The sequence below is a fragment of the Balaenoptera acutorostrata genome, chromosome 10 (genome assembly GCF_949987535.1).
Source record: "Balaenoptera acutorostrata chromosome 10, mBalAcu1.1, whole genome shotgun sequence".
In the NCBI taxonomy this organism is placed as follows: domain Eukaryota; kingdom Metazoa; phylum Chordata; class Mammalia; order Artiodactyla; family Balaenopteridae; genus Balaenoptera; species Balaenoptera acutorostrata.
Window position 1 is genome coordinate 75,821,164 of NC_080073.1, and position 19,754 is coordinate 75,840,917.

The following is a 19,754-nucleotide window of genomic DNA, read 5'->3' on the forward strand; positions in this document are numbered from 1 at the left end:
CGCAGAGACGGGGCTATGAAAACGAGTAAATACGTGCGCTCCCGGTGCAGACTGAGGCCGGCTGCTCCCGTTCTTCACCGCCCCCTCCCCTATTTTGGACCATGACGTCAAGGTGGGCGGGCGGCGGCAGGTGCGGTGCTGACAGGCATCCTCCTTTAAGGCGGAGGGATCCGGGGGCGGGCAGCTAGGCTGTGCTTCGTCTTATATAAGGCGACTGGGGGCGCACAGCCGTTCTCTTGAGTCACCCCCGTGCACCCCTGTTGCGGCGAGTGAGATTGAGGCAGTCCTTGCCCGCTCAGCTCTCTAGTATCTGCGTTTCTTATTCTTTAAGGTAAGGCTGCAGTCTTCTCCGGGTTTTTCCGATTAGATTGCTCTTCCGAGTTGTTTTCGTCTCTCGCGTCCGACTCCCATATTTTGTTGTGTTGGGGCGGCTTTTGGGATAACGCTCCCATTTTCTGTTGGGGCTGGGAGGGAGCTCTTGAGTTCAGCCTCTTTTCTGTGCTTGGTGGCGGGGCTGCTTCTAGGCAGCTATTAGCCATGGGCGAGGTGGGCCGCGGAGTGGGTCTGGGCTAGTGGGCAGCTGCACGTGGTGGCCGCGCCGGCCCGGGACGCTGCCATGTTTGCCTCTCCACTTCCGGACGCGGCTACGGGGCGCCGGAGGGTCCCCAAGGGTTGTGGGTGTGCGCGCTCGGTGTGACTCAGCACAGCCCGGTCCTGATCAGGTTTTGCCATCTTTTCTATTGAACGCGGTTTTTAAGTTTTTCCGGGTGTTTTCCGGAAGGGTCTGCGGCGAGGGATGCTTTCGGTCGCCTCTGGCCTGCGATCTTGGTGCAGGAGGAGGAACGGGAGAGGGGAGGGGGCAGGCTCTGGGATTCATGGGTTTATTCCTCCCCCGCCCCTTCTCGAGAGCTGAGATTGTTCTGGAAGCTTCTGGAGCCCGGTGCCCCGCCCTGGTGCCCGGATGCTGGGGCGAAGGGAGGCTGCGCGGTGGCGCCCCCTTCTCGCGTGGTCCTGGCCGACGCATGTCCGGCAAGGACGAGAGTCGGCCCATCAGACTACGGCCACCATCTTAGTTGTGTTTGGTTTGGACCTGCATCTCAGTCACGTGTGCTCAGAGGTCACGGTGGAGCTCTTGCTTTATCGGTTCTTTGTCTTAATAGCCATCCTGGGAGGGCATCCCACCGATCTCTCGAGTCAGCTTCCCCTACCACGTGAGGCAGTAATCCCACATGTGCTTGGAGATGCCTCATGGGAGAGCAGTTTAAAGTCATTGCCTTTTAACGTAAAACTAGTCCTATTGGAGGTCCCCCCACCCAAAATGGTGGAACTGTAGTGATTTACATATTTAAATGTGTGTGAATTAACCGGGGTTATTACTTCCATTCGAGATACCTGGGTTAGGGGCGATACTCTGCGTGCCTAACAAATTACCAGGTGATGCTGATCCATGGATCATTGTAACAGTAGTTTGGTTCCAAAGTACAAGAAACCTTAACGCGTTTCATTGAGTATGTTAGGCGCACCCCCTCTCCCCATTGTTTTCTGTCTAAGGATGCAGCCTGAAATTTTTACAGGAAAGGATTTTGTCTCAGTACACAGCTCAAAACAGTTTGAATTGAATCTCGTAATGTCTTTATTGTAACCGGGGTGAACTCTAATAGTCTTAAATTCTTGAGTTTTCTTATTTTAGATGCCTGAGGAAGTGCACCATGGAGAGGAGGAGGTGGAGACTTTTGCTTTCCAGGCAGAAATTGCCCAACTCATGTCTCTTATTATCAATACCTTCTATTCCAACAAGGAAATTTTTCTTCGGGAGTTGATCAGTAATGCTTCTGATGTGAGTGCCTTGGGTGTTTTCATTGGCGTTTTTTGTTTTTCAAGTACTTCAAAAAAGGGAGAAGGGGTGGTTTGGCATTTTGTGGTGTTCAGTGTTGAAGGGGATATAAACTTGCTGCAGTTACAAAAAGGTTTGCTTTATTTCATGGTGGGTAGGTGGATAGATGTGGATAGACTATAGTTGGATGTGGTTCTCAAACTACACGTTGAACGGGTAATCAGAATTGAGGGTATTTGGGAATAAAAAAAAAGTTTTTTGTTTTTTTTTTTGGGTGAAATGGGCTTTAAGGAAGCAGAATTGTAAAATTGCAATTTGTATTTCCAGGCCTTGGACAAGATTCGTTATGAGAGCCTGACAGACCCTTCCAAATTGGACAGTGGTAAAGAGCTGAAAATTGACATCATCCCCAACCCCCAGGAGCGCACCCTGACTCTGGTAGACACAGGCATTGGCATGACCAAAGCTGATCTTGTAAATAATTTGGGAACCATTGCCAAGTCTGGTACTAAAGCATTTATGGAGGCTCTTCAGGTATGTGGTATTTTAGCTAGGCACACACCATTCGTATTTTTTGGTGTTTGGTTTGCTGTTTCTTTGAAACTTGCGTTCGACTTCCTTAAACTTTTTGGCAGGCTGGTGCAGACATTTCCATGATTGGGCAATTTGGTGTTGGCTTCTATTCTGCCTACCTAGTGGCAGAGAAAGTGGTTGTGATCACAAAACACAATGATGATGAACAGTATGCCTGGGAGTCTTCTGCTGGGGGTTCCTTCACTGTACGTGCTGACCATGGTAAGTTGGCTTTCCTCTTAAGATGTCTGGGTGAGAATTCTGGGGAAACAGTAATAAAGATCTTGAGCATTTTATCTGTAAAGCAGTTATATTTACAGTTTTGCATTTAGTTTCATTTTTTACTCCATTTTGATTGACTTTTTCTAGGTGAGCCCATTGGGCGGGGTACCAAAGTGATTCTCCACCTTAAGGAAGACCAGACAGAGTACTTAGAAGAAAGGCGGGTCAAAGAAGTGGTGAAGAAGCACTCACAGTTCATAGGTTATCCCATCACACTCTATGTAAGTATGGACTGGTAACTCAAGTGAAGATGCTTTAGAGAATCTAAATGGACCTTTGGTTTTTGCTTTCTGTATTCTGCATTTATCGTCTTTGATACTTTTAGCTGGAGAAGGAACGCGAGAAGGAAATCAGTGATGATGAGGCAGAGGAAGAGAAAGGTGAGAAAGAGGAGGAAGATAAAGATGATGAGGAGAAGCCTAAGATTGAAGATGTGGGCTCAGATGAGGAGGATGATAGTGGCAAAGATAAGAAAAAGAAAACAAAGAAGATCAAGGAGAAATACATTGATCAGGAAGAACTGAACAAGACCAAGCCCATTTGGACGAGAAACCCTGATGACATCACCCAGGAGGAATATGGAGAGTTCTATAAGAGCCTTACCAATGACTGGGAAGATCACTTGGCAGTGAAGGTAAGAAGCCTTACTTGTTGGCTCAATAGGAGGAGCGATAACGGGCAAATGGAACTTACCCAACTGGTTGGTAGCTGGGAGCTGTGAATGCCATGAGTTCACTTGCTAATGGACCCTTCCAGGGTGGAGAAATGACATTTTCCCCAGTTACCTCACTTGTTCTGTGGCAGCTTTACCCATCCGGGGTCCTGATTTGACGATTTCCTCATTGACCCAAGGATTATACACCACTTGTACCATGTTGGGTTCATTTAGGGCGTTAGAGCTTAAATTTTCTCAACAGTTGCCTTAGCGTCTACTCTATTCCTAGTGCTTAGGGGGAAGATTTTAGTTCCAAATATTGGGTAATTTGGGGTTGGGACAAAAAGCCACTCTTATTTTGAAATACACAGTGGGATTATCTTGGATTTCTTTCAGCACTTCTCTGTGGAAGGTCAGTTGGAATTCAGAGCATTGCTGTTCATCCCTCGTCGGGCTCCTTTTGACCTCTTTGAGAACAAAAAGAAGAAGAACAACATTAAACTCTACGTCCGCCGTGTGTTCATCATGGACAGCTGTGATGAATTAATACCAGAATATCTCAGTGAGTATCTTTTTGGCCTAACGTACTTGCGTTCAGCATTCTCAAGGGGACTGAAGTCTTTATCTTAGATTAAGGATCCTCTGCAACATAACAACTGAAGGTTCAGTGAAAAAATTGGTCCTGTTGAAGCCAGATAACCCTGTGTATACCTTTATTTTTATCCTCTTCGCTCCCCTACCTTTTTTTAACTAAGCTTACGTACTTGATTTCAGACTTCATCCGTGGTGTGGTTGACTCTGAAGACCTTCCCCTGAACATCTCCCGAGAAATGCTCCAGCAGAGCAAAATCTTGAAGGTCATTCGCAAAAACATTGTTAAGAAGTGCCTTGAGCTCTTCTCAGAGCTGGCAGAAGACAAGGAGAACTACAAGAAATTCTATGAGGCGTTCTCTAAAAATCTAAAGGTAAAGAGGCAGCAAGTACTTTCTTGCTTAATAATTATGATGGATTATTTCTTACTCACATAGAGGATAAATTATTTCTTAGCAAGATTGTTTTTTTCTTTCCACCCTTAAAGCTTGGAATCCATGAGGACTCCACTAACCGGCGACGCCTGTCTGAGCTGCTGCGCTATCACACCTCCCAGTCTGGAGATGAGATGACTTCTCTCTCAGAATACGTGTCTCGCATGAAGGAGACCCAGAAGTCCATCTATTACATCACTGGTGCGTTGGAGCCTGGGTCTGATCAAAGCCTCTCCTCAGAGGTGTGGGGAGAAGGGGAGGATGCTCAAGGGTACCTGGGAACTGGCAGGTTGAGGCATTCTGGCCCTTGAGTCACACTGAGTAATCCCGCAGGTGAGAGCAAAGAGCAGGTTGCCAACTCTGCATTTGTGGAGCGAGTGCGGAAGCGGGGCTTCGAGGTGGTGTACATGACAGAGCCGATCGATGAGTACTGTGTGCAGCAGCTCAAGGAGTTTGATGGGAAGAGTCTGGTCTCGGTGACCAAGGAGGGCCTGGAGCTGCCTGAGGATGAGGAGGAGAAGAAGAAGATGGAGGAGAGCAAGGCTAAGTTTGAGAACCTCTGCAAACTCATGAAAGAGATCTTGGATAAGAAGGTGGAGAAGGTAGGCAACGCTGGAGCTAAGTTATTTGTAACAGATGCCTTCAGGGCTATTTCCCTCAGTCTCTGGTTGCTATACAAATTAGTGGTTTGGGGCAGCCTAATTTGTTCAGCGCCAATCCTACCCTTTTGTTTTCTTAACCAGGCAGATTTTATTTTAAGGTTGCTGTTTCTATTAAACTTACCAAAGGTGAGGTATTTTTTTTCCCCCGAGAACAGAACTTCAAGTATCATGTTTGCCTCGAGGTGGCAATTTGATTTAATATGAACCCAAGGTTTTTGTGACTGTCCACAGGTGACAATCTCCAATAGGCTTGTGTCTTCACCCTGCTGCATCGTGACGAGCACCTATGGCTGGACTGCCAACATGGAGCGCATCATGAAAGCCCAGGCGCTTCGGGACAACTCGACCATGGGCTACATGATGGCCAAAAAGCACCTGGAGATCAATCCTGACCACCCCATTGTGGAGACCCTGCGGCAGAAGGCAGAGGCAGACAAGAATGACAAGGCTGTCAAGGACCTGGTGGTGCTGCTGTTCGAAACTGCACTGCTCTCTTCCGGCTTCTCGCTTGAGGATCCCCAGACCCACTCCAACCGCATCTACCGCATGATCAAGCTAGGTTTGGGTGAGTACTCTTGTCCTCTTGAGTGTGGCGAGGAGGTGAGGAACTGGTCTGGTGGGCAGATTGGACTGAGTGCTTTTTGGGTCAGATCTCAAGTGGCATTCTTTCCTACTTTTAGGCATTGATGAAGATGAAGTGACAGCAGAGGAGCCCAGTACTGCTGTTCCTGATGAGATCCCCCCCCTTGAGGGTGATGAGGATGCCTCTCGCATGGAAGAAGTAGATTAGGAATTTCTACCTGCAGACTTTGTTCCCTCTGTATAGTGTCCCCATGGCTCCTCCAGCAGCAGCCCCAGTGGCCTTGGCGCACTTGGTTTCTTCTTCTGCTGTCTAGTGGTTTTATTTCTGTCCCTCTGTCCAAGGCAGGATATAAGGGCCTCAAGCCCTATTCCTTTCCACATTTGACATGGGGTTTGAATGTTGTGTATTGTGTTTTTTTGTTTGTTTTGTTCTGAAATTAAAGTATGCAAAATAAAGATGATGCAGGTTTTTTATACACTTCTGCTCTCTCAAATCATGTGGACCCCCCCCCCCACCAAGTATGTATAATGCTGCCTTTGGAGTTTCCCTAGTTTGTTTCCCAAGTCTTAACCTGCCATCATCCTGAGTATACATAACGTGATACATAGTAGGACTTTAAAAGTTTTTAAAAGGTCACTGTTAAGTTTAGAAGTCACAAAAATGGGATCTAATCAAACTTGAAACCATAAAACAAAAAGAAAAACTACAGAATGGGAGAAAATATTTGCAAATGATGCGACTGACAAGGGCTTAATTTCCAAAATGATACCAACAGCTCATACAAGTTAATAACAAAAAAAAATCCAATTAAAAAATGGGCAGAAGACCTAAATAGACATCTCTCCAAAGAAGACATACACATGGCCAATAGGCACATGAAAAGATGTTCAACATAGCTACTAGAGAAATGCAAATCAAAATGATGATGAGGTACCACCTCACGTTAAAAAGTAAGCAAATAACAGGACTTCCCTGGCGGTCCAGTGATTAAGACTGCTTCCACTGCAGTGGGCGCAGGTTCAGGAACTAAGATCCTTGCGTGCTGTGTGGTCAAAAAAAAAACCAAACAAAAAAGTCTGCAAATAACAGAAGCTGGAAAGGGTGTGGGGAAAAGGGAACCCTCCTACACTGTTGGTGGGAATGTAGGCTGGTGCAGCCACCATGGAAAACAGTATGGAGGTTCCTCAGAAAACTTCAGAATAGAATTACCATATCCAGTAATCCACTCCTGGGCATATATCCAGACAAAACTAATTCAAACAGATGCACCCCTATGTCTGCAGCAGCACTAACTCACAATAGCCAAGACATGGAAACAAACGTCTGTTGACAGATGATAAAGAAGATGTGGTACATATATACAAGGGAATACTACTCAGCCATAAAAAAGAATGAAATGCCGTTTGCAGTGACATGGATGCAATTAGAGATTACCATGCTAAGTAAAAGAGAAAGAAAAAATACTATATGATATCACATGTGGAATGTAAAATATGACACGAAACTCTGAGTCAAACAAATGGACAGAACAGACGGGTGGTTGCCATGGGGGATGGGGGAGGGATGGAATGGGAGGTTGGGGTTGGGGTTAGCAGGTGGAAGCTTTTATACGAACAAGAATGGATGAACAACAAGGTCCTACTGTATAGCACATAATTATATTCAGTATCTTATGATAAACCATAATGGAAAACAGTACTTAAATAGGTAACAATCACTTTGCTGTACAGCAGAAATTAACACTGTTAATCAACTATACTTCAATTTTGAAAAATGATTAAAAGAAAAACACTGAAGGTATAAATGGTATGTTTGAACTACCATATAACACTTTAAAAAGTCCCTTTCCTAAAGCACATACAGAGGGTCTTCTACTCAAAATTTTTTGACTTTACTGTGCTGATACAAAAGCACACACAGGCAGTAGGAACTACTTTTGAGTTTTGATCTTTTCCTGGGCTGACAGTATGAGGTACCTTCACTGGTGTTGCTGGGCACTGAGCTGCAGTTCCCAGCCACCTGGCCACAAACAAGTGGTACACGTAACCACCACTGTCTTTTCATTTTCAGTATTAAACAAGTTAAATGAGATATTTGACACCTGTAAAACAGCAACTGTAGGATGTTTTGAGCTGATGGAAGTTTTAGGTAGGGTAAGCTATGTCAGGTGTATTAAACACATTTTCAACTTCTGATGGGTTTATCGGACATAACCCATCTGAAGTTGAAAGTCTGTACTTCAGTCAACCAAAACACAGGACCGAGCCCACTGCAGCAATTTAATTTAATAAAATAAAATTATAAGAGCAAAAGTTACATTTCCAAAGTACCAAAACCTGCAACTGGCTCATGGAGCAGAGCCTAGGGATCCAGGAGCAGAGCGGGTGGTGGTGCTGGGCGGGACTCCCAACACCCTCCCGCAGCACGGCACCGTCTTTCACTTACTCTCCTGGGAAAGCAGCATTTGGAGCCTACAACACTTGTGCTTCTCTCACCAGAGTAAGAAATGCAGGTCTCTCGGAGTCTGAAAGGGTGGGTATTCAAGGTAGGGGACAAGCACAGGTGAGGCGGTGGCAGAGCCTACAGGGCAAGACTTCAGGGAATTGGAGGAGGGAGGGGCTCTGGAAGGTGCCTCTGCCTTCTCAACACTGCCCCCTGCCCCTTCCCACTGTCATTTCCACCCTGGGAAGAATCCTGCCCACTAGAGGATGGGGGACGTAAGGCAAAGGGGAAGGCTGCCTCCTGGGCTCCCTACCCCCAGCTGCAGAGCTGGTCTGTGATACTGAGAAACCTGCATTTTGCCCTGGAGCCTGCCGCCTCCGAGAAGTTACAGTAGGACAGGAAAACTGGTACAGTGAGAGGGTCCTATTCACTTCATCGCTCAGGCCTCTCAAACCTTCTGCACAGATGACTCGACTGGCACGACCTTCTTTCCCCGCTGCTTTAGACGGCCCCGGGCGTAGACTCGGAGCAGGAGGGCAGCAAAGACCACAGCCACCCCCAGGCCCCCCACCACAGTGACAGTGTGGCCGTAGAGAAGGCAGGAGAGGAGGATGGCAAAAGCCTGGCGGAGGGTCATGATGATGGTGAAGATGGCAGCCCCAAACTGCCCAATGGTGTAGAAGATGAAGAGCTGGCCACATGCAGAGCAGATGGACAGCAGCAGCGTGTGGGCAGCAAACTCACTGTGTCGCCCCATGAAGCGGATGCCCTCCAGGAGAGCCCCCTGCTCTAGCAGGGAGCCCACCGTGAAGAGGCAGGAGAAGAAGTTGACCCCAAACATCATCTGCACCGATGACATCTTATAGGCAAACAGGGCATCCTGCCAGTTGGAGGTGAAGCTGTCAAAGGCAATGTAACCTGCCAACAGGATGAGGCCTGAGAGTGTGGTGGCCGGGGAGCTGTGGGGCTCTGGTCCGCTGGACAGCAGAAACATGCTGACCCCGATGGAGATGAGGCCGGCGGTCAGATATTCCCAGTGCTCATAGCTGCGCCGAGACACCAATTTTCCCATCAGCATAACAGGGATCACCTTGGAGGCCTTGGCCAGCACCTGGGTGGGGAAGCTGACGAACTTGAGAGCTTCATATTGGCACCAGCTGCTGAGCACATTCGACAGGCTGGCAAAGGAGTACCGGTACATGGGTGCCCCATGCCGGGGCTGCTTGCATAAGATGCAGTAGAAGCCAGCCACCATCAGTGCCAGGACGCGGTTCATTAGCACCAGGAACTGTGAGTCCGAGAAGCGCTCACCTGGCAATGTGGCCGTGGCCCCGTAGCTGCGGGTCATTACTCTTTCCTGCAGCACTCCCCATGTCAGATAAGACACCTGGATGGGGAAGGGAGGAGGGAGAGGAGATAAGCAAGAGAAGCAAAAGGCAGGCCAGAGAGCGCAACAACCTCCTCCTTCCTCAGGATGATACCGAAAATGATGAGGAGGGACAGCATAAATATCTGCAGTAACTAGCAGTTACTTTCCTCTTCTTCTCTCCCAAATCTGGATTCACCTTGCAGGCAATCAAGTGTGTGTGAAACACAACAACAAATGCTTTAGGACTGACCAGACCCTGTTTGTCCCCACAGTAGGGTATGTTAGCGCCGACTCCATCCCAAGTATTTTCTTCTCTATTTTCAACCAACTGTGGGAGGAAGAGTTCTTAAAGAAGACTGCACACCTGTTAGTTCAACATGGTATACTAGGTGGAACCACAAGTGCCCACTCCAAAATGCCATGAGGTCAGCATCTCAGCACCCCTCTCACACGCAGTAGTGGGTAAGGCTGAAACTTTTAACAGTGGGTTTACGGTATATGAGACATCATTACAAGGGGATGAGAGAAATCACAGAGGGTAGAGACAGGAGGACAGGAAAGACAGCGTTTCCTCCAACCACCCCCAAGAAGATGGTGTGCCTCTGGGAGGAGGAAGACACACAACACAACCACCAGCAAACTGTTGGGACCGGTGGGGTGAAAGCTCTGGTTCCACAGAGCCCCTGTCCGCGGGGACCGACCCAGGAAGAGCCGCAGAGCCTGCCTACTTACCTGCAGCCCCGCAGCACAGAAGAGCAGCTTCAGGGCTTGCCAAGTGGGACTGGTCTCTGCCGGCTCTGCCCGGGGAGCCAGAGGAACCTCATCCGGGGCCTTGGGCTCGTTGCCAAATACACAAGTTTTCACCAGGGGGAAGCAGAGACCCCTGCCTGTAGTAAGCACACAAGGTGAAACCCCAAACTTCTCCGTAGCACCTCATCTCCCCCACAGCTGCCAGCCCGCCCTGCTGGCCGCCACCTCCCCTTTGCACTGCTGGCCAACACTCGTAATACAGACTGAGCAAACTTCCCCACCCTTTCCCCACACACCTGTCTCCAGGTAGTTCTTCCGCCTGAAGTACTGCACCAGCAGGTAACCAGGTACCATAAAGCTCGCATAGCCAGCCGCGTTCACCAAAAAGCGAAAGAACCATAGGTGGGTCCATGACTCCAGAGGGCCTTCGGGGTTCTCTCCACCTGCCCCGAGGGAGGGGAGCGCAGCCAGCAGCACCACTGCCCACCACCTGCGGGGACCGCGGGCAGAAGGATCAGGGTCCAGCTCCTCACCCTCTGGGCCCTCCGGAGGGGACGACACTGGAGAAGGGCCCGGAGTTCCTCCCCGCCCCCCTCAGCTGCAGCCCAGCGCGGACAAAGAGCCTCTCTCTCTCCTGGGGTGGCCGGCGCGGGCCAGGCAGGGCTCCCTCCATCCCCGAGAGCGGACCCGCCCCTCCGACCACATAGGTTCTCTCTGTTCCCTCCAGCGCTCCCTGACCCCGCCCTCGGGGCTCCCGGAGCGCCAGGGTTCCCCGACTTCTCCGCCCGACACTCCCGGAGCCCCCAAGGAGCACAACGCTACAGCGCCCCCCCCCACCGCCGGCTCCGGGCAGCGCCAGGCTGGCCTCCAGCCGGGCAGATGGGACCCCACCCGTCCCCTCGCGCTGAGGAGCGGCGGTCACGTGGCGCGGGGCTCGGTCACGTGGGCTCACCGTTCCCCCTAGTCCCCCACCTGGCCTCCATGGTCCCGGCCGCGTGGGGCGGAGCGGGGCCGGGGAATGCGGGTCCCCGGGCCGCGCGCTCCCACCACTCCCGCTGTCGCCTCCAGGAGCAGCAGCCGAGGGGCCGGCTAGCGGAAGTGCCGCACTCTTCCCGCCTCCCTCCCCGCGGCCGCCCCTCCGCCCCCGGCCGCGACCACGCAGCGCCCCGGGCCGCCGCCGGGCCACAGCGCCCCCTCGCGGCCCGGCGGGAGACGCGGCTCAGCGCGCAGGAGGCTGGCTGCCTCTGTGGGCGGGTGGGGTGGGGTGGGGTGGGGCCGAGGTGGGGGGGAGCGGGAGCTCCAGCCTGGTGCCGCCCCCGCTTCGTCATCGCCCTTAGCCCTCACCACCGGCCCGGAGGTGGTGGTGACCACTGCCATCCTAGGGACGGGGACACTGAAGTTCTGCATCCCAGGCACATCCCCTTATGTTACCATTTCCCCGTTTTCTGGCAGGAAGATGTCTCCTTCCTTCGGGGGCTGGACCAACAGTTCTGTCCCCGCATCCTCATGACCTTCGGAGGTTCTGAGTGACCTGGCCCCCGTCTACCTCGCCCACTCACCCACCCACCTGCAGAGCCCCCCTGGCCTGCTCTCAGTTCTTCTAATTCACCAAAAGCCTTCCCCTGAAAGCTCTCCCCCTAGCCCCTACTCAGGCCTCCCCTGACCACCCAAAGTATGGCCCTACACCCACTCCACTGCTCTCCCTCCCACGATTCTTTTCCTTCCATCGCGACATGCAATTACATATTTATTTGGATGTTTATGATTTTAATGGCTGCCTCACTAGACTAAGTCTCCAAGTGGCCAGAAACTGTTTTATTCCCACATATTCTATCCCAGCATAGGCCTGACCTAATAGGTGCCTCAAACATATGTGGAATGAGAGAAAACAACATACAAAGCCACGCTCCCTCGTGTCACCCTCCACAGGCTAGCCCTTCTCTCCAGGCTCCTCCAGGGCCGTGGTGAGGCCTCCCACTTGCATCTTCTCACTCCTCTTTCTCTTCCTCCATCCATCTGCATTTCCACAGAAAGGGCAAGGGTCTGTGCTGGACAGAGAGGCCTGAGGACCATTAGCCTCCCTCCCCTCCCTACAAGGCCCTACCCTGCTCAAGTGACAATTTCCTTCTCTCTGCCTCCACCACAAGGTCAGAGGGCAGGCCTGTCTCAAAATCTCCAATGCACACAAACAGGCACACGCACAAAACAACTCGGGGCGGGAGTGGGGTGGGGGGGTGTTTAAAAGTCTCTGCTGTTTTAGTGTCATGTTATTGAAACTTCCCCATCCCCAAAAGGCTCAGTTCAGGGCCTTCTGTGTGAAGTCCTTAAACAACAGTGTTTCAAAGTCCTCCTCAGCAGTGAGATGGAACCCTTCAGGGCCCTGCTCACTCACAGTTCAGTGTCTCTCCTCACTCAGGAGAGTCCATGTTGCCTACCGGCTGGCAGCTTCAGGCTGACCCCACGTGGGTAGAGACAAGAGCCCCGCCATCTTCAACAGAGGTAAACAGGCTTCGCCCAGGCTGCCTGGGGCTTTGGGGGTCCTTCCATCCACCTGGAAGCTCTTCCTTCCAGACTGGCTCTCGTATTTGCGGTCCCTCCTCTCAGCTCGGGACTGTGCTGGCCCCAGGCTCTGGCCTCAGCGGTCCCCAGGGCACACGGCCTGGGCCCAGACTGTAGCAGCTGTGGCCCCAGCTTTCAGATGGGAAGAGGTGGAGCGTCCGGGGCCCTAGAGTCTGTCCCGGCTTCAGTCAGCACACAGCAGTGGCTTCCCGGAGATCTTCAGGTCATCAAAGGGCAAAAGGGCAAAGGGCTGAGGAAGAGGATGGAGAGAAGCAAGATCAGGGCCCGTGGACAAAGGCAGCGGTGGGGGAAGGGGGCTGGGAGACCTATCGGGCCCTTTCCTCCCCACCAAGTGTCGTTGAAGGACGTCAGGGAACAAATCTTCCTACTAACCCCCAAAACAGTGGTCCCCCAGGGCTTCTAGGGCCTGTTTTTGTTTTTGTTTTGGGAGGAGGGTGTTGGGAAAGGGTACTCACAAAACATTTTGAATATTTTTTTACATCAAACGTTTAAAAATGGGAAAGAGTCTACAGAAAATCTAGGTTTCAACTCTCTTAAAAAATTCCAAGACCTGGGACTACTGGGCCCACATTCCTCCTCTGCAAGTATCTGCTGAAGCTGAGTAGAGTGACCTTCAGACAAAAGACTGTCTGGTCTCCCGCAGGCCCCATCACCTGGCTCTCTTACACCCAGCCTGCTTCTCTGATGCGCTTTAGCTGCACGGCTCCTGTAGGAGTCCAAGTTTGGGCCCCTGGTCCTGACCAGTTAAGAACACAGGCTGCGAGAGGGGCAGAGGCTTGCCCAAGGTCCCACAGCTGGTGAGCGGCAGAGTCGTGGTTTACACCCTGGGCTCCTAACTCCTTGGCCCTTTCAGCTATTAAAGCGCCTGTCTCCACGAGGGAGGTCCTGGACAGCAGAGCTGAGTGTCCGCCTCTTACATCCTCGGCCAGGTCCTGGGGAGTCTCGTCCTCCACGTTTCTCAGCAGGGAGTCGGCACCTGCCTCGCACAGGGTGGACGAGATGCTGCTGAGACCCCGGCCGGCGGCAAGGTGCAGGGGTGTGCACCCGTTGAGCATGCGGGCGTCCACCCGGGCCCCAGCCTGGAGGAGGAACTGCACCAGACCCCGCTCGTGGGTCTCCACGGCCAGATGCAGCGCTGTCTTCCCGCTCGTGCCCTCCTGGGGGGAAAGAAGGGTGTCAGCCAAGGCCCTCAAGAGAAAGCATCCCGGGCCTGGGCCCTGGGCTGGGCAGCACCTTGATTGGCTGCCTCACCTGTGCGTTGATGTCAGCTCCGTTCTGCAGCAGCAGTTCCATGAGTGGCCAGTTCCTCTGCAGGGTGGCAATGTGGAGACAGGCCAGACCTGGGATGGGGTGAGGATGGGGGCTGCATCCACCAGCTTGCTCTCTCTCCCTTTTTTCAGGGGCCTCCCTTACCCCTCAGTCCCAAGGGACCCCCTGCCCACTCAGTGCCTCTGATCACAGGACTGTTAAAACACAAACCCAAAAACCCCCTCAAAAGTCTGGGGGGAAAGGAACTCAAAGTTTCCACCTTTTCAGAGTCATGTTATTGAAACTTTCACGCTTCAGGGGTCAGGTTGCTGAGTGACACCCCCCCCACACACACCCTCCCCCATGCACACACACCCTCCCCCATGCACACACACACCCTCCCCCAACACACACACCCTCCCCCAACACACACACCCTCCCCCAACACACACTCCCCTCTCCCAACACACACACCCTCCCCCATGCACACACACCCTCCCCCGTACACACATACACACTCCCCCAACACACACCCCTCCCCCAACACACACTCCCCTCTCCCAACACACACCCCCTCCCCCTTGCGCGCACACACACACACACACACACACTCACTCTTTTTCTAAAACTCTACCTGCCTTCAGGCCCCATCCAAAAGCCACCTTCTTCAGAGCTCTCTGGATCCTCAGGCCCCCAGCCCCTCCCCAGGGGCCACCTCCTCCCATGAGCTCCCCTAGCCTTGTTGCTAGCTCCTTTCTGGCCTGGGCCCCTCTCTGCCCCTCTCTGCTTAGAGAACTAGCTTCAAATTCCCCTCACCTCTTTCAAATCTCTGCTCAAATGTCTGGGCTCCACGAGGGTTTCCCTGACCACCCTGTTTAAAAATCACATCACCTCCCCCCACACACACTCCAGTCCTCTCACTCGGCTCTGCTGTCTCCACAGCAGTGACTGCCCGTTAACCTCCTAGAGGACTCACTTCCTATGTTTATTGTTTGCCTCACACATTCTCTGTTTTGCTCACAGATGCAAGCCTGGCTCCTACAACAGTGTCTGGCACATAGAAAGCCCTCAGTATATTTTTTGTTGAATGAATTAATGAGTTCATCTAATCTCTATTAAACTGAATATCTTGAGGGAAAAGTTTAGCTCTCTGCTTAGCATACAGTAAGTTCTCAATAAATTCTAAATAGAACCCATTCATTCATTCATTTGTCCATTCATTCTTTCTTTAAGCAAAGGTATTCTGAGTACCTCTGTGCTTAGAACTGGAGATGCATCATCAATGGAAAAGCTGTGACCCTCCCTTCCCTAAGAGTGGGGTCCCTGTCTCCTGTCCCCTCCTCATCTCATGGGCCCTGAGGCTGCCCGCACCTTGCCAGTTTTGCAGCTGGAGGTCCAGGGAGTGAGGCGGTCCTCTGCCTGGCTCTGGCTGCCCTTCCAGCAGGCAGCGGGCGCAGGCCAGGTGCTGGCGCTGGCAGGCCACATGCAGGGCCGTGTCACCGTGTCGGTCCTGTAGCACCCGGCTGGCCCCCTTCAGCACCAGGGCCCGAACTGCACCTGGCTGGTCCAGATGTACGGCCAGATGGAGTGCTGTCTGCAGGCACAAAGAGGGGGTCACAGGGCCACTGCAGCGTGCTCCCACTTCCAGGAACATGCTAGCGTGGGCACAGAAATTGCCAGAGGCCAGCACCTTCTTTGAGGACTGCTTATAAAGGCTATGGTCCTGGTCTTCCTTCTGTTATCCCCCACCAAGTTCTCGGGACCCCAATTCTGGAGGCAAGGTGAGGGAAGTGGCCCCCTGCTCTCCTTTTAGGTCGCCTAAGCCCCTGGAGAAAGGATGGAGTTGGGGGCAGGGTCTAGCATCTCACCTTGTGGGGAGACCGCTGTTACCTTAGGTGATGGGGAGAGGTTGGGGGGAGGAGACAGAGGCACCAGGCAGTCTCCACCTGGCAAACTCCTCCTTGAATGCTCCGTGCAGAGTCACCTCCCGTATTAAGCCTTCCCTGGCTGCTTCCCACAGACATTGGTTCCCACAGCAGCTGGCATGCATCTCCACCACAACTCTTGTCACCATGCTGTGTAATTAGGTATTGACACGAGTCCCCTAGCCCAGGCTTGAGCACCTTGTGGGCAGAGGCTGTTTCTTACTCCTCTCTGCATCCTCAGCTTCTAGCCCAGTGTCTGGCATATGATTTCCTGAGGGAGCAGCCTGAGAATGCTGTGCTGCTGCTGGGGATGGCTGCTGGGACAGACATAGGTATCTGGGCTCAGCCCACTCTCTCCACCCACCTGGTAAAGGTTGTTCTGAATGTCCAGGACCTCCTGAGGCAGCAAAGCCAGGCAATAGAGCAGCACAGCCGGGGCCTCGTGAATCACCGCCAGGTGGATCAGCCTGGGAGGAAGAGGCAAGGTTTGGGGTCAGGGCCCAGGCCAGAGAGAGTGGGCTGGGGTCCTGGGGTTAGAAGGAACACATGAACGTCTAAGCTGCCACCCGTACGGTAGGTGCGGGAAGTGAGAGTTTGGGCCAGGAAGTGAGGGTTGGTGCGGGAAGCCAGGATCCTGGGGGTGGGAGCTCCAGGTTCCCATCTCTGGCCTTCAGGAGGGCCTTGGCTGAGCGAGAGTGCGGGCAGGGTGCTGACGGGACAAGGTCCTTCCTGTCCAGCCTGCCCACACCCCGCTCCCCTCTGGCCCCAGGGCCCTGCCAGGCAGCTGCAGGCTCAAAGCCAAACTGAAAGCTGCTGGGGTAGTGCAGAGGTGGTTTCCAGGGCTGGGCTCCCCATCTCTGCCCGCCTCAGCGGGGAGGACAGAGAGGGCAGGGGTGGGATCACTCCCCTCCCCCCTCAGAAACACATTCCGAGAGAGAGGAGACAGAAGCCCTTGGAAGAGGAGCAGGAAGCAGGGCAGCACCCTGTCTTGCTGCCCTCCACGGGGCGGCCAGAGGGCCACTCTTCAGACAGCAGGGCGTGGGAGGGGCCTGACCTAGGGCCCCCGCTGCCTGCGCGCCTCCGAGGGGAGGTCTGGCAGTGCAGAAAATGTGTGCTTGGTGGGAGATAAAGAGCCGTAACCTGGGGGGCAGGGGGTGGCTAGGAGGGGAAGTTCCAGCCCTGGGGTTTCCCCACATCAGGTGGGGAAAATGAAAGCCAGAGCTGGAGGGTCTAGGCCAGGGACAGCTGCCTCGGGGCATTCGACAGGCGGGTAGCTTGGCTGAAAGGCCCGTCTGGGCCGGGGAGGGGGCTGCTCGGGCGGGAGGGGCGCTGGCTTTGGTGGCAGGCGAGGCCCAGGAGAGAGTGACGGAGGGAGGGAGGAACCGTGCTGGAAATCCCCTCGGCCAGGGCCTGCTCTCTGGTCACATTCCTGCAGCCACCTCCCTCTCTCCCTCAGTCTCCCCTCCTCCCACTTCCTCTTCCCATTTCCATATGTCCCACAGCCCAGACACCTCCGGAGGGAAGAAGGTGCCCCCTCCTCTCAGGGAACCCCCAGGGGAGTCTTGACACCTCTCCCCCCAACCCCTCTTGGGTCTAGACACCACATCTGTCTCTACCTAGAGATGGTCAAGGCAGAGGCTGGGAGTTTAACAAAGGAGGGCAGGCTCAGAAGCCGCCACTCCCTGGGTCAAAGGTCAGCCATAGGTATTCTGCACAGGAGCCTCTTGTTGGTTGTGAGCCTGAGGGCTGGTGATCTGGGCACAGAGTACAAAAAGGCCTAGGGTCACCCACTGGGTCCAGAGACTATCTTTGTCAAAGGCCACCCAGGACCCTTGCATCTCCAAAAAAGCAGGTCAAGACAGATATCTCCTGCCTCCTCAGCCCCGTTCATTCCAGCATCCCAGATCTGGGACCCCAGCCCCCCTCCACTCTTTCTCACCCCACAAATCCCAGCCACCCCCTCTCCTGTTGGTGTTTTCTTCTTCCCGAGGGGCAAATCCTCAACTGGCCAGTCCCTGACACATAACTGTCTCTTACTTCAACTGCCCCCCAGCCCAGTCTCCACCAAGCTCCACCTGGGCCTGGGGAGGAAGGATGAAGTGAAGGGGTCACATAGGACAGTGAGGGGGACTTGTGGGGCTCAGGAGGTGGAGAGTGTCGGTAAGGCTGACTCTAGCCCTCACTTCCCCTTTCTCAGCAGAGGAGGAAGTTAGCTGGGGCAGCCAGTAGCCTGTCTGTCTGCTGGGGCAAGAGTGCCCCAGCCTGGCTCACCTCCTCCTCCTTAGGGCCAGTCTCAGCAATGCACCCTGGCAGCACCCCCAACCCCAGCTTCCTGGGCCCACTGGCAGCCTGTAACTGGCCCCTCTTGTTCCTTGAGACAGGGCATTCTGAGGTCAGAGGCCGGGAATCCCAGATATTGAGCAAACAAGGATGCCCTGTCCCCCAGCAAGGAAAAAACAAAACAAAACAAAACTGGGCTGGTCAGGGGAATTTTCTCTTCCTAGGGATGGGTTACTGGTAGATTTCCAAGATGCTAGCTGGGTTTCCAGGTGCCTGGTAAGGGCCCTGCCAAAAGGTGGGGCAGGCAGATGATGCCAGGTCCTCTGGACTGGTCCTGGCTACAGCTCAAAAGTGGGTTGAGAGTTAAGTTTGAAAGAGAGAGTGGGGACGGCCCCTTCCAGAGCTGGTGCCTTGAGGGATTCTCACGTAGGGGGTTGCGGCTCCTGGGGGAGGCCCCGAGTTAGCATTGGGAGGGAGGAAGGGATCCTGTCTTAGCCTAGCCCCCATACTCACGTGTCTCCGTCCTCGGAGATGTAAGTGAGTGCTTCCAGCTGCTGAGGGCTCAGCGCCCCCGCGGCGGGAAGCGGCGAGTCTGGGGCTGGGTCCTCGGTCTTGGGGTCCCCCAACAAGGACAGGGGCTCAGTGAGCGATGAGGAGCCATAGGTAGAGTCAGCCCGCTCCCCGTCTGTGTCTTCCTTCTCCTCTGGCTCCTTGGCGGTTCCTGGAGGATGAGTCCAGGGCTGGGGGCCCCCTCCGTCTGAGGGCCCAGAGGCTGGGGCCGGAGTGGGCTCGGGCAGGGAGCGCAGAGAGCGCAGAGACTCGATGCCCGAGTCATACTGGCTCTCATCCGTCTCGTCCGGCCCCTTCCGCGCCTCCGACATCCCCGCGGCGCCGGCCCGCCGGGGCCCGGTCCGAGCAGGATCCGACTCCGCGCCGCCTTTCCGGGTTGCAGGTCCGCCTTGAAGAGCGGGTGCTGGGCCCAGAGTGGCCTCCTTCCCCGGCTTCGGGGGCCCGAGGGGTCGGCGAGAAGCGTAGAGAGGCTCGGAACGCTGGCGGGGTCCTCGGCATCCGCTACTCCGGGCAGCTGGGTAGCCCAGTCTGATGCGCTCGCTCGCCCCGCCCTCGGGCCCCGCCCCCGGCAGGCGCCGCGCTTCCGGACCGAGGCCCAGCCCTTCGGAATCCCCCTTACCCCGCCCTCTGCGTTGGCTCCGAGTCAGGGGTTCCCCGGTCCTGACTCACTGGTGCGTTAACTCACCCATTCATTCATCCAACCATCCATTCATTCTTTCCCCCTTCCTTCTTCATTCCATTTATTAATTCCGTGCATTCTTTCTTTCCTTCACTTCCTGTTTCTTCATTCATTTTTCCCATTCATTCATTTTTTTTTTAATGCTTCCTAGGATCTTTTTTTTTAAATTAATTATTTATTTATTTAGGCTGCACCGGGTCTTAGTTGCGGTGCGCGGGATCTTCGTTGTGGCACTCGGGGTCTTTAGTTGCAGCATGCAGACTCTTAGTTGCAACATGCGGACTCCTAGTTGGGGCA

General features: G+C 53.7%; 3 protein-coding genes across 4 annotated transcripts; 1 reads left to right on the forward strand and 2 right to left on the reverse strand.

The window, feature by feature from the left end:
• The first annotated feature begins 172 nt into the window (after positions 1–172).
• Positions 173–6,091, forward strand: HSP90AB1 (heat shock protein 90 alpha family class B member 1). The gene is made up of 12 exons (XM_007193809.2): positions 173–331; positions 1,691–1,837; positions 2,162–2,368; positions 2,470–2,629; positions 2,777–2,910; positions 3,015–3,323; positions 3,741–3,906; positions 4,119–4,309; positions 4,423–4,570; positions 4,703–4,971; positions 5,263–5,596; positions 5,712–6,091. The coding sequence occupies exons 2-12, from the start codon at positions 1,691–1,693 to the stop codon at positions 5,819–5,821; spliced, it is 2,175 nt and encodes a 724-aa protein (XP_007193871.1). The 5' UTR covers positions 173–331; the 3' UTR covers positions 5,822–6,091.
• A 1,788-nt stretch (positions 6,092–7,879) lies between these two features.
• Positions 7,880–11,312, reverse strand: SLC35B2 (solute carrier family 35 member B2). The gene is made up of 4 exons (XM_057554629.1): positions 11,148–11,312; positions 10,472–10,665; positions 10,158–10,312; positions 7,880–9,443 (listed from the first exon to the last, which is right to left on the reverse strand). The coding sequence occupies exons 1-4, from the start codon at positions 11,156–11,158 to the stop codon at positions 8,505–8,507; spliced, it is 1,299 nt and encodes a 432-aa protein (XP_057410612.1). The 5' UTR covers positions 11,159–11,312; the 3' UTR covers positions 7,880–8,504.
• Positions 11,313–11,919: 607 nt separating this feature from the next.
• Positions 11,920–19,326, reverse strand: NFKBIE (NFKB inhibitor epsilon). 2 transcript variants are annotated; one of them, XM_007193810.3, is made up of 6 exons: positions 18,722–19,326; positions 16,293–16,395; positions 15,375–15,597; positions 14,007–14,095; positions 13,673–13,912; positions 11,920–12,984 (listed from the first exon to the last, which is right to left on the reverse strand). In XM_007193810.3, the coding sequence occupies exons 1-6, from the start codon at positions 19,087–19,089 to the stop codon at positions 12,919–12,921; spliced, it is 1,089 nt and encodes a 362-aa protein (XP_007193872.1). In that variant the 5' UTR covers positions 19,090–19,326; the 3' UTR covers positions 11,920–12,918. The 2 variants fall into 2 exon arrangements, with proteins under 2 accessions (XP_007193872.1, XP_007193873.1); XM_007193811.3 differs by having other exon boundaries at positions 13,736–13,912; positions 18,722–19,277.
• Between the last annotated feature and the right edge of the window lie 428 nt (positions 19,327–19,754).

Bases quoted from the DNA above. Each gene is read 5' to 3' on its own strand.
- HSP90AB1 (XM_007193809.2), top strand. From the start codon at position 1,691: ATGCCTGAGGAAGTGCACCATGGAGAGGAGGAGGTGGAGACTTTTGCT. The intron at 1,838-2,161 runs GTGAGTGCCTTG...TTGTATTTCCAG, and splicing joins TGATCAGTAATGCTTCTGAT to GCCTTGGACAAGATTCGTTA. The intron at 4,571-4,702 runs GTGCGTTGGAGC...GTAATCCCGCAG, and splicing joins GTCCATCTATTACATCACTG to GTGAGAGCAAAGAGCAGGTT.
- SLC35B2 (XM_057554629.1), bottom strand. The intron at 10,313-10,471 runs GTGTGTGGGGAA...TGCTTACTACAG, and splicing joins GAAGAACTACCTGGAGACAG to GCAGGGGTCTCTGCTTCCCC. The intron at 9,444-10,157 runs GTAAGTAGGCAG...TTCCCCATCCAG, and splicing joins TCTGTGCTGCGGGGCTGCAG to GTGTCTTATCTGACATGGGG.
- NFKBIE (XM_007193810.3), bottom strand. From the start codon at position 19,089: ATGTCGGAGGCGCGGAAGGGGCCGGACGAGACGGATGAGAGCCAGTAT. The intron at 13,913-14,006 runs GTGAGGCAGCCA...CTTTCCCCCCAG, and splicing joins GAGCTGACATCAACGCACAG to GAGGGCACGAGCGGGAAGAC. The intron at 12,985-13,672 runs GTAAGAGGCGGA...CCTCTTCCTCAG, and splicing joins CCCAGGACCTGGCCGAGGAT to CCCTTTGCCCTTTTGCCCTT.